This window comes from Rhinolophus ferrumequinum, chromosome 25, assembly GCF_004115265.2.
Source record: "Rhinolophus ferrumequinum isolate MPI-CBG mRhiFer1 chromosome 25, mRhiFer1_v1.p, whole genome shotgun sequence".
Lineage (NCBI taxonomy): Eukaryota > Metazoa > Chordata > Mammalia > Chiroptera > Rhinolophidae > Rhinolophus > Rhinolophus ferrumequinum.
Window position 1 is genome coordinate 32,674,889 of NC_046308.1, and position 12,347 is coordinate 32,687,235.

Consider the following 12,347-nt stretch of genomic DNA (forward strand, 5'->3'; position numbering starts at 1 on the left):
TTTTCCCATCGTTTTTTTCAAATTCAGAACATACACTTAGAAAGCTGAAAGTAAGCTGGGAGTCCATCTTGTTCTGTTCTTATATTTTATAGTCAACCATGGAACAGAGGGAGTCATAATTTGTCTGTAGCAGAGTGAGGACTAGAACCCAGTTTTCTTTGCTCGTAATACTGGTCTCTCCTCTACATTATGCTGCCTTTCCAGTTCCTGAAGTTGCACAGGGCTAAGGAAAACACACGGACTAAAATGCTTCATTGCATTGGCACACTGCCTGTGTGACCTATCCTGTCTGTGTAGCTTTTGAAAGGGGGCAACAGGTGTATAACCTCTGATTTATCATTGAGTATTTCCCACCTACCTATGTTGTCTCTCGTAGTTTACCTAATAAGTTCCTTTTTTAACCCACTCACCAACCCATTGTCTCCATAGTCTGTCTTCTGTATTCTTTTGAGATTGATTTTATCCCATTTTTCTTTGTTCTTTGCATGTAGGTCAGAAATACATGAAAGGTATGTGTGTGTGAGAGGTCTATTGTGAGTGTGTTGTGATGTATTCACAGGGCAGAGTCAAAAGGGTCTCCAAAACAGAAACTTACAGTCTTTGATGGCAAACACCAATGCATGCCTGGGAATGTGGTGTGTGTGTTGGGTGGTGTGTGTTGGGAGGGGCGAGCGGGAAGGGTGCGGGGCGGTATTTGGGAGGCATGTGTATATGAGTTGTAAATGTAGAATTTTCCATTAAAATAATGAGTTCAGATTTAGATAAAAGAGGGGGAGAAGTTGGCATGGGAAATGGGTCCAAGCAGGCTAAATGTTGATATGGAGTTCCAGCCAGAAAGTCAACCACCAAAAATCCATGATAGATTGCCAAGTACTGTGAGTTGAAATGAAATAATAGAAAAAGCTCAGACACTGGAAGAACGCATAGGCTTAAATCCCAGTTCAAGCACTTATAAGCCAGTGAGTTGAGTAATCTGTCTAACCTCTCAAATTCCTCCTTTGTAAAATGGGGGTAAATATACTACTTACTTCCTAAAGTCATTAAATGAGATAAAACATGTAGGACACTTTGTCGAGTGGCCCTGTAGGTAAGTAAGTGGTTAGTAAGACTTAGGCACAATTATGGGACCATTGAGGACAAGAAAGAACAATCATGGCCAGCAGAAATGGTTGGCCAACTGGACAATATTACTCTACTCCTGTGTTGAAGCCATTGCCACTCAGGCATCGTATCAGAGAATTAGTGTTTGTGGGGACCATGAAGAACACCTTATTCAAATGCTTTCACTGAAAAAATAAATAAAAACAGAACCCCAATAAACCTTGAGATTGACTTTCCCAAAACCATTCAGTGAGTTATGTAGCAGTAGAACCTGGCCACAAAGAGGCTCTGAGACTCATAGACCCTACTCCCTTCTGTCACATGTCATTCCTGATAGCTGAATTCCTCCTGTTCCTGGTATCACCAACACAATCCTCCAATCTCTGCATACTTTTGTTCATTCATTCAACAAAAATTTTATGACCAGCTACTATGCTCGTTTCTAAGGATCAAACTAGACATTGTCCCTACGTTCACGGAACACACAGCCCAAAGGGAAAAGCCTTTAATAAAACAAACTAAATAAATGAAACAAAAATAACATTGCAACCAGAAAGTGAGGTCGATAGAGATAAGGTGTCTATCTGTTGTGTCATTGCAGTTTCCTCATCACTTCGAACAGCCCAGCTCATCGCAAGTCCTGATGCATATTTGTTGAATGAATGCTAGTGAACGCACTGTGGTAAGTGCCACATTCAGAAGTGTTATATTAGAGCTGACCTATTCATGGAGTTCAGGGAAGCTTCCTTCAAGAAGAGATGCTGAAAGGTAAATGGACACGAACCAGGTGAAGCAAAATAAGATGAATTATGGGGATTGGTGTTGCTGTAGTAAAAGAGCACAGGAGACTTTGGAGGAAAGTCCAGCTGAGCAATAATCTGGTAGCTGTTTTAAGCAGAGCAGTGATAAGATGGACTATATCACAGAAAGCATTGGCAAAAACCAGTAGTACCGTAGTACCTTATATTTATACAACAGTTTTCAGTTTGTCATACCACTGTGTTGAACATTATCTGATTGATAATTCACAATGACAAATGACAGTCAGCAGGTCAGGAAATAGTACTTCAACTTTAGCTGAGTAAACTGAGGTCTATAGTCTTTGTGTGTTGTCAAAGTAACACATCTGAATATAGCATTTATGGGATACTCTCCATATAAATGATCTTATTTAGTCCTCTCACCAGCCTTTTATGACAGGTATTAATATCCCAATATCATACATGAGGAAAGTAAGGCTCAGTAAGGTTAAATAGCTGACATGTGGCCAATGGAATTGGGATAAGAAGCTGTCTTTCCTATGGGCTGGATTTTGTCCCTCTCAAATTCATATGTTGAAGCCTTAACCCACAATGTGTATTTGGAGATGGGGGCTATAAGGATATAATTAATGTTCAATGAGGTAACAAGGGCAGGGCCCTGATCCAATAGGATTAATGCCCTAATAAGAAGACACATCAAAGAGTGATCTCTCTCTCTCTCTCTCTCTCTCTCTCTCTCTCCAACACACACACACACACACACACACACACACACACACACACAGCCTTTCTCTATCTCTATCCCTATCCCTATCTCTTTCTCTCTATCTCTAGCTCTAGCTCTAATTTCTATCTCTCCACACATGCTTAGAGGAAAGCCATGTGGGCATAAAGTAGCCATCTATAAGCCAGGAAGAGAGCCCTCACAAAAAACAGATGATAAATCTTTGTGACTTTATCTTGAACTTCTGGCCTCTAGAACTGTGAGGAAATAAATTTCTATTGTTCAAGTCACCAGCCTGTGATATTTTGTTATGGCAGCCCAAGAACACTAACATAGTCTTACTATATATAGTCTCAGTATATATCTGCTATTGCGCACCTCTTTCCTTAGTTAACGATAGAGAAAGATAAGAACCTGAGTCATTCATTGTCAGTCCTTCTGTTGGCCATATTCCCTGCCACTGGCAACCCCACTAACTGAGGTGGTGATAGCAGGGTCAGTGGCTGAATAGCACTCCAATCCCACTGTTTCCTCTTGGTTTTATTAAGACCAAGGGATGGATACTCATAGATATCAAGGTATGGGCGGAGCTAGTGGCCTGTGATTATCCTGGATCCAGAGCTGTGAAAAGTGACCGTTGTGGAGTTGCTTCCCAGGTCTGGAAAATTCAAAAATTACCACTTTCTATGTGACTGAGATTGATCATAGAAAAGTAGGGCTGTGAGGCTTCTTTCACTGGAAGCAGAGCTGCTTCATCTAAATGTATGAGAGTGTACATGCATGTCTCACTCTGTTTATCCTCTGGGTAAGCACTTCGGTATCTGATGAACGGTTCAGTTCTGGGTCTTATCCAGTATCTTTTCATTAGCTACATGTGCTTCAGTGTTACTTAACTTCTTCTATCCTCCTTCTTACTCATCTTTAAAATGGAGTTAATAACTTGTCTTGTACTGCTAACATGATGCCTAGAAACCAGTAAATATTTGGTAAATGGTAGATATTTTTATTCTTATTCTTATTCTTTTTAATGACATATTTTAAAATGAAGATTTTAGAACTAAGTCTTTAGCCGTTTTTGTCTTGGGCTAAAAGTTTATATATAAAGCATTCATACTACCGTGTTTCACTGAAATTAAGGCCTAACCGGAAAAAAAGCCCTAGCATGATTTTTCAGGAGGACATCCCCTGAACATAAGCCCTAATGTGTCTTTTGGAGCAAAACGTAATATGAGACCTGGTCTTATTTTTGGGGAAACACGGTAGGGTAATTTCCCCATGGAGTCAACCATATGATAATCCATTTGGTCTCTGGGCTGGGTCCCTCTTGGTGCTGCTGTATGCAGAAATAGCAGAATGCTCATAGCTTTTAAAGGCCACCAAGAAGGAGCTTATTGTTTTATGGGGGACAAAACCCTTCCACTGAAACATACAACAATATTTCATATATGTGCGTGTGAAAGCCATCATATTCTACATGGTACAAACCAAACACTTGAAGTCTATACACTGAGGAGAAATAAATCAGGGAGGTGGAGCAGGCAAGTCTATCTTTGAAGTAGGCTTCAGTTCAAAAGCACAGACATTCAGGCAGGCAGACGAAGGAAGGAACATGCTGTACCCACCTGCCACTGCTGATGAGGGGCTTATTTCTAAGACACACACAGCACAATGCACACACAATGCAGAGAGAAAACAAAAGACATAGATCACACATTTCAGATGGTTGGTTGGTGGACAAAGTTTAGTTAATGTCAATGCCGAAAGCTTGTTCAGGGTCTGAGGTGCACATGGCAAAATGAATACCGTTTTATTCTACTCACCAGATGCTTCCCTCTAATCAAATCTCAGCAAATAAACAAATACATACACACAAGAAATATCAAAACAAGCTAGCCCTGGTCCATGGTGTGACATGTTGCACAGGGAGATGGACATAGCGGTGTGGGAAGATGGAATGAGGGGAGGATGAGGGCTTCCAAGGGGAGCAGTCATGGCTCTGGAGACCTCTCCATCCACATGGGAGGCAAAGACCTTCAGAGAAGGATCTGACGCTCCAGCTGAGGACAGAAGAGTCACCCAGATGAAGACTCAGAGGAGTGCTCCATTCATTCCAAAGGAATGAGAACATGACATGGCGCTCAACATGAGAATCATGATGGCAGCAGTTGGTGACTTGGTTCAAAACTATAAATATAAATCCCCCAGAATCATAGGCTCTTACTATAAACATTATCTGAAAATTATGTCTAATTTACCCACCAGACCTTTACATAGTACTACAATTGAACTGTTCCATGATTCTTTCTTCTTTACAACGACCACCATTCAGCTTGGTTCAGAATAAGGTTTACTTCTTTTGTAAGGTGTGAACCTTGTCTTTCAACAGACTAGGAGATATCAATTACCCTGTAAATATCACTGTATCACATGCCAGGAGAATGACAGGGAGAAGCGTTTCATATCTAAGGGTGGTGGGTTGAGCAGTATGGATGGACACAGGCCAAGTAGATATTGCCTTCCTCCCTCTTGAGTCCCTCATGCTCCCCCACATGGCTGAGCCAACTGCATCCGGGCTTCCTGCACTCACCATACAGTGTGATGCTGGCGTTGGTGTTCCCAAGCTTGTTTGTGGCCACACAAGTATAGTTCCCATAATCCTTTTCTGAAACATTGAAGAAGGTCAGAGTGGATATGCGACCTTTGTTCTCAATCCTCACGCCGTCCAGGCCTGTTGCTAGCCTGTAATAAGAGAAGGTACTGCTGGTCTGGTTCTACAATAGTGAAACAGCAGACAGAAGGTGCTGGAAGGACTCAAAGGTACCATACTTTAATCCTATAAGGAAGCCTTCTTCCTCACAAAAAACCCTTTCCTCTAACTAACCCAGCTCCTGTAACTCAAACCATAAGCACCACAGCCTCTATCAGGAGACAAAAGGGAAGGATGCTCATGTTTCAAAGTCTAAATTTACTAGCTTGTAGTCATTAAAGATCGCCAGGTCTACAACTAATCTCAGATTCTCAAACAAGGTCAATTCATTTTGCCCATTTCCCAGCTTCCTCCAATGATTGTTTGTTTGTTCGTTTCGGGTTCTAAAAGGAGACTTTGTCATAAAGGAGTTACTGTAATAATGCCTTTCGGTTCTGCCATATCTTTCTCCTTTACTTTGTCATTCTCTCTCCATGTGGGAAGTGATCCATCAGCTCTGCGTCAGACATGCGCTATTTCCATTTTTCAAGGTACCTGGTATCTTCTTTGAACCACTGGAATTCAGCTGTAGGCACCGCAGAGGCTTCACAGCTCAAGATGCCCTTCTGACCAACTGAGACACCAGTGTTCTTGGCTTTTGAGATATAGGGAGGGTCTGTGGGGGGGAAATGCAGAGTGATTTCACGAAGTGGATGAAAGGCACGTTCAGTAACTTGCTTTGCAAGTGGATTTCTTGTAACACCCCACCTTCTCACTTAAATAACCATTAATTTTAGGAAAGGGACTTGCTTGAAAATATTGTATTTACCCCAGGATCTTCTTCATAATTTCAAACCAATTCAAAGTTAACCGTTCTCCCCATTAGCTAAAAGCTGTGAGAGTCACAGGAAGACTCCAGGGCAAATGGCAGTGGAGGCAGTGATGGGACACAGCAGTCAGAGAAAGTATCTTCCTGTTGGAAGCAAGCATTGCCACTACCAGCAAAGCTTTGTCCATATTCCCTGGTTCCCCCTGGAACTCCCTGACAATGATTCAACTCACAGTTAACAGTGATTTTGACTTTCCTCACATCAGGTGCAGCAACATCATTCAAGGCGCTGCATTCATACTCCCCAGACTGGTCACGTTTGATGTCAGAGATTTCCAGGTATTCATCCTCACTCACAAAGCCCTGGCCTTCTGGGAGGAAAGAAACAGACAGTAAACAATCGTGAAACTATGAAACCAGGGACAGAGCTATATTCACATCCAGAACTTGTAGGAGAAGGGACATGAAAAGCTGTAGAAATGGTGTTTGAACATCACAATTATAAAACACCACGTTGGCCCAAAAGTATGACATTTGAAAACAAGACATTTTCTGCTTGTATCTTGAGTCAATGTGTTTTTGTCCAGGTCACTTTAACTTTTTAGACCAGTTGATGAGAAGGAGATATCATTATTTTTCTTATATGATCATTATGAAGATTAAGAGAGTACATGTGAAATACCCCAGAACATTACTAAACTTTGATATTTTAAACAGAATTGTCATGATCAATAATATAATGAAAACGGTGGGAATAACTTCAGGGTATGTCAGTATGGCCATCTTAATTTTTCACTAGTAGAAATGCCTTTGAATAGCGAATACTAACTACTAACTATTTTGTACAACAAATAAGTGACCACTTAGCATTTTAATACAAATAAATGCAAAGCAGTTAGTTTGGTTTCAAATAGTGTGGGAGTAGATAAAATGGTGAATGAATGAATAAGGAGGCACTTTGTGACCTCTATGTAGCTGGTGCTCAATAAACATTTGCCAACATAAAATAAACATGATAGTCCCAAGTGATGGATCCTTGGTTACAAGAACAGACTCATGGATTTAATACCAAACTTTGTGGGGAATTCTGGAGGCTTTATCCTTAGGTGCTTGTGAAGCTTGCAATTCATGATCCAAAATATTCTAGGGCTGCAATATTTACATGGTTTGCAGCCTCCATTACATGCTCTTGACACACTCTGGGCCCTCTGTCTGATTCCTTATCCCACATCCTGGGGTTCAATGCAAGGAGAACACACCCTCTGCCTTGAAATATAATACAAGTCTAAGTTCTGCCAATGCACCAGACTCCAGTGAAAACGCATCCAACACAAAGGCTAAGGAGGTAGTACAGCCATTTACATTTTTATAGTCCGGCTTCCTGATTCTTTCTGTGTTCCAGTAGTTAGAGAGAAATTAGTTTTCAGGACTACGGAAACTTATAACTTTCTTCACACCCTTGTAGAAGCATATTCTGATCCAATGGATGTTCAATCAACTAAGTCTGAGTCCTCTATGGTGTGGAGCCGTGGGGTATGGAATCCCTGGGGGGATGGGTGAAGGTAGGGAGGCAGAATTTTTGGCATCCTGATTTTACTCCAAGTCTAAGACTTGGGGAGTACCCACCCACTCTGCCCATTTCCCCAAACTTGCTTTTTTTTTTTTTTTCTTTCCCAGCTCTTGCCTCCCTGCCTCCATCTCCCATCCCAGGTCATGCCCACCCAGGCTCTACCATCAGTGTCTGGATGCTGGTTACCAAGGCAATCTCTAGATTATTAGTCAAGTAATTTTTAAAGGGGCCCCTCTATATATAGACATTTGAGTTACCTAAAATCAGTACCATTTTGGTAGCCCAATCTCATGCATTCTTATTAAAGAAATCTTGCATAGGCCAGCAAAAGCAATCCATTTGCCAGGCCACTCTCCGGAAACTGGAACATCTTGACACAGTCCCAGGACAAACTGACAGGTGTGAGTTTCATAATCCTGAATGATCTGGTGGAATCCAGGTGAGGAATGGTTGAAGGTCGAGTTTGAAAATGTGCCCTGAAGGGGAGAAATGGAGCCAGGAGAAGGCTCAGACTCTGTCTAGAATCTCAGTGTCTCTCTTGAATGGTATTGCTGAGCTAGGCTGGTCTCAGGCACGGAAGGGAACATAGAAAATTTTAAGGAAGACACTCCAGAGCGTGGTGCTTCATGGGATTTGGGGTAGAGCCCTACTTGCTGGGATCTCAGAGTGGTGGTGCGGGTCACAGCCCTCTACCCCAACACACATTTAATCATTCAGGCTAGTTCATATCCTAATTCCTCAAAGTTTATTGGAGGGATATAAACATCTTATCCTTTTTTTCTAATTTTTCTTAGATTTAACAGAATCCGGGAGTTGAAGGAGATTCTGAGATCACTCATTTCAGGAAGTCTAATAAAGATGAATATTGTCTCACTTGTTGAAATGGTGCTAGTTCAGCAACCTTAGTATCTATAAGAGTTAAACAACAATTAAATCAAACACACCAAAATAACTTTCCAGATTCACTGTACTGTACCTTTTCTGCAATGAATAAATATGGCAGTATTGAAAGTCTGGCTTCCTACTATGAAGACTCCATTATTCTTTCAAAATGCACTGCAATGTATTTGCCACAGGTAATTAAGCCCTACTGCATTTAACCAAAAAATAAAAAGTAAAAAGAGCTACATGCAACGGGCCTGACAGGAGCCACCGGCAGTGTGACTGACCCCTTTTCTTTGAAAGAATGGGGTAGACCATATCATGCTACATACCCAGTGTGGACAAGACAGATGTCTTAAAGCCCCTGATAAGGCAGGTCTATGAATGCCAGTCAATGTAGAGGTGCTGGCCGCACAACGGGAAGGGGTCATTTCAAAGAAGATGGAGACCAGTGTGCTGGGACTCTAAGTGATTCTCCACATTTATAGGAGGAGGACAGATCCTGGGTCCTTTAGAGGAGCATTACAGGACAAAACATTCACCTTCTGGAAAGTGGGGATTTATTTTCACTATCTGTAATGCTGTTTGTATGGGACGGTTATGTGACAGCAAAAGTGGGAAGAAGGAAGAGAGTGTTTCATGTAAAATGGGGATCATTACGATAATACTAACTCATTAAGTGAGAAAATGAATTTGTCAGGTTTGTACTATAAAGAAGTGCTTCTCAGATTTTAATTTGCATATAAATACTGCTGGGATTAACACACACACACACAATTAGATCTGATTCAGTAGGCTGAGCGTGGGGCCTGGGATTCTGCATTCCTAACAAGTGCCCAGGTATTTCTGTGCTGCTTGTCTGGGGCCCACACTCTGAGCACTGAAACAACTAAAAGGCACCACCGAGTACTGCTCTTAGCTCCCTCTAACTCACACATTTGTAATGATCTGGTTTGTGAAGTGGCCAGGAGGTCAAGAAGGCCAATGAGTACCTCTCCTACTGAGGTCCCTGTGGAGCTGCATCTCAAAGAACAGCCCCTGTTTGGAGTACAGGCCTCAGTAGGGTGCATTGAGGCAGAGCATCTGGACCCTTTGAAGCTAACTTTGCCACTGAGTCCTCATGATCTTAGTACAAAACAGGCATCCTGTCAACATGTTTTTTGCTAAGAAATGGGAAGCAGATATTGAAACTACTCCCCATCTCAAGCCCACAGAAGGTGACAAGATGTTATTTTCTGAACCAATGTGAATACTGGGTGAAAATTTTTAAGCAGAACAAATCAAGGTTTCTAAATACCTGGAGACCCAGGAAACTGCAAAGTTTAATGCTTTCCCTGCTCTCTCCAATTTTGTTGCAATGTAAAATTCTGATTCCGTGCTGTAGAGAAAGGGCAGAAGGCAATAAAGGTTTTAATCCTCTTTGCTAGCTGCCAGGAAGCCAAACTACTGACTGTGGAGAGGAAGGGAGGGAAACAGGGGCAGGGAGAAACTCAGAGGGAGGAATAGGAAAGGCAGAGGGAGGAGGAGGAAGCATGCATTAGTGTGAGGAAGGAAAGAGAGGGGCGTACAGGCGAGATGGCCTGGGTGCCACTGGAAACACTCTGAGGACACATTCAAAAGGAATTAAAAAAGAAAGATAGGTTACAAGACTATAATATTTTCTCTCACGAAATGTATGAAAACAGGAGCTCCAAGTCTGCCCCACAGTTTTGCTTTATGGTGAGGTGTCCTATAAATAGACAATAACTCAGAGGCATTATCAACCTGCCCTATGCGTTCAGACATCCCAATATAACATGGGAAGTAGATTCAGAATCACTGGCAGAAATATATTAAAAAACGGGTTATTCCTTCTACAAAGGAGCGCTTCAAAGAAGGTAAGTTCCATTCACTGTATTAGCTTGATTAAAATCTGCAAGGATACAAATTTATCAGGGGGTGTGGGAGGTCCACGAGCCAAGACCCCTCAGACAGGGGATACATGCCTGGGTATGGGGTGAATACGCCCCAGGGTTCTGTGGACACAGGGGGGATTTTACTTCAGGGATCATATTCTGACTTAGCACAGTCACAGAATACAAAGACAACCAGGGTCTGTTCCATCTTAGAAATGAAGAAGCAGACAGAGAAACTGCCTTGGGAGAAGGCTCCTGGTGTGGCCTGCTGTCCCTGACATCATCTGTAGTTATTTTATGACAGAGTGTTGGGCTAGATACTGTGTGGAGGTAGAGATATAGAAGACAAGCTCTTTGACCTTGAGTAGTCTACAGTCTCAGGAGCGCAGCACTGGAGTTTATATTTTTCTATCCCTAGGTTCAATTTTTAAATTTTGAATTGTTTTTAGATCCCCCAAGTACGGTATGGTGGGTCAGAAAGATTTATGAGAGCTGAAAGAAACCTAAGCATTCAGGATAAAGAGATCAAATAGAAAATCCAGAGTAAATTCTGGAAGCTTCCTGACCCAGTTCTTTCCCGTTTCCCCCCCCCCCCCCCTTGCGTCTTGTCCTTCCATGCCAGCTGTATTTTGGTCATCACTCTCATGCTCAATTTTTCCTTCTTTTTCCTCAGGCCATTTCTTAGAATTACAGAGTTTAAAGTACCATGAGGGTCAAAAATTTTAGCTTTCCGCTTTTTTTGGATTATTGTCCCTTGCAAAATATTTTCTCCTCTATGTGAGTATCCTCAGGGATGACTTCAGGGGATGGCCTATTCCTTTGCTAGACTATGCACATTATCCAAAAAATCATCCTGATATTGAGGCAAACCCTGCCTGGCTTGTCTCTTTGAAATGATTAAAAGTTGCCTCCTAGGTGCCCCCAGCCCACTGTCCTTCCTCATGAGTCATGGAAAGCTGCTGCTGCATCTAGGGAAGCTGCTTTGTGAGGTTCAATGTCAGCACCTGTCACCTGTCACAGCTTTTGCCATGAGACCTGTCAGGAAGTGACTCACAGTGGCACATGCCTGGGGGTGGGTGCCATAGAGGAAATGAGCAGGCGGAGGATGAGAGAAGGAAGGAGGAGGTAAGAGTTAAGGAGGCATCTACCCAGAGAAGAACAGGCATGAGGAAGAAACAGCCAGAGGAAGGAAAACTCAGATAAACAAGAAAGCCCGAGAAGGAAACCAGCAGCCAGGAGGAAGCCAGTGGGAGGAGGAGAGGTGAGCACACGAGCACCCCAGGGGTCCATTGAGCTCCAATGGTAATGTTTCTGGAAAATCAAGAAAAGCAGTTTTCCTACTGCCCAGCAAGATGGACTGGTACAGATGATCCCTGTTAATACTGAACTTGGAAGGCAGGAGTCAAATGCCCAGGTGATCGGGTGCATGCTTAGAAAAAGGTGTGGGTTGGTTGGCATATTGTGAATATGCTGGAAATCATGCCTTAGAGGTCAAGAGCAAGATAAGGGCAAGAAACAGGACCCTCCCCACTGCTTCCGTGCCCTTGTGGTATGTAGAATGAGGTCCATACTGTCAGAAGTTCATGTGTGGATATGTGCCCCTATTTTGTCACTCATCCATCTCTCTCTTTCCGAGATTCTGGCCAATAGAACATAATCACATAAAATGATCCAGAGAGATCAAAATATTAATTTTACTGCTGTTAAGCTGGCCTACCATCTGGGCTTGGCATCCAAGGTTGACACGGTTTCTTGCCTTTCTCCCTATGAACTGACAGTACCTAGATTTGCATAGTAGGATTTCTTGACTTGGGTACTCAGCCATGGGCCAAAGCTGGAAATGAGAGTAAGGCCTGTATTCAAATGGGGATTTCAGGGTAAGGAAGACTCCTTAGACCC

The 12,347-nt window shown here is 42.5% G+C and overlaps 1 protein-coding gene across 9 annotated transcripts in view; it reads right to left on the reverse strand.

The window, feature by feature from the left end:
- OPCML (opioid binding protein/cell adhesion molecule like) overlaps positions 1 to 12,347 on the reverse strand; it is a 1,259,174-nt gene that overhangs the window by 15,056 nt on the left and 1,231,771 nt on the right. For 4 of the 9 annotated variants that reach the window (XM_033098499.1, XM_033098501.1, XM_033098498.1 and 1 more), the window contains 3 exons: positions 6,335 to 6,472; positions 5,828 to 5,948; positions 5,174 to 5,325 (listed from right to left, as the gene is read on the reverse strand). In XM_033098499.1, coding sequence (XP_032954390.1) covers positions 5,174 to 5,325; positions 5,828 to 5,948; positions 6,335 to 6,472 — 411 coding nt within the window. Of the gene's footprint in view, positions 1 to 4,208; positions 4,236 to 5,173; positions 5,326 to 5,827; positions 5,949 to 6,334; positions 6,473 to 12,347 lie in introns of all 9 variants that reach the window. The other 5 variants (XM_033098500.1, XM_033098502.1, XM_033098493.1 and 2 more) reach the window with 3 other exon arrangements.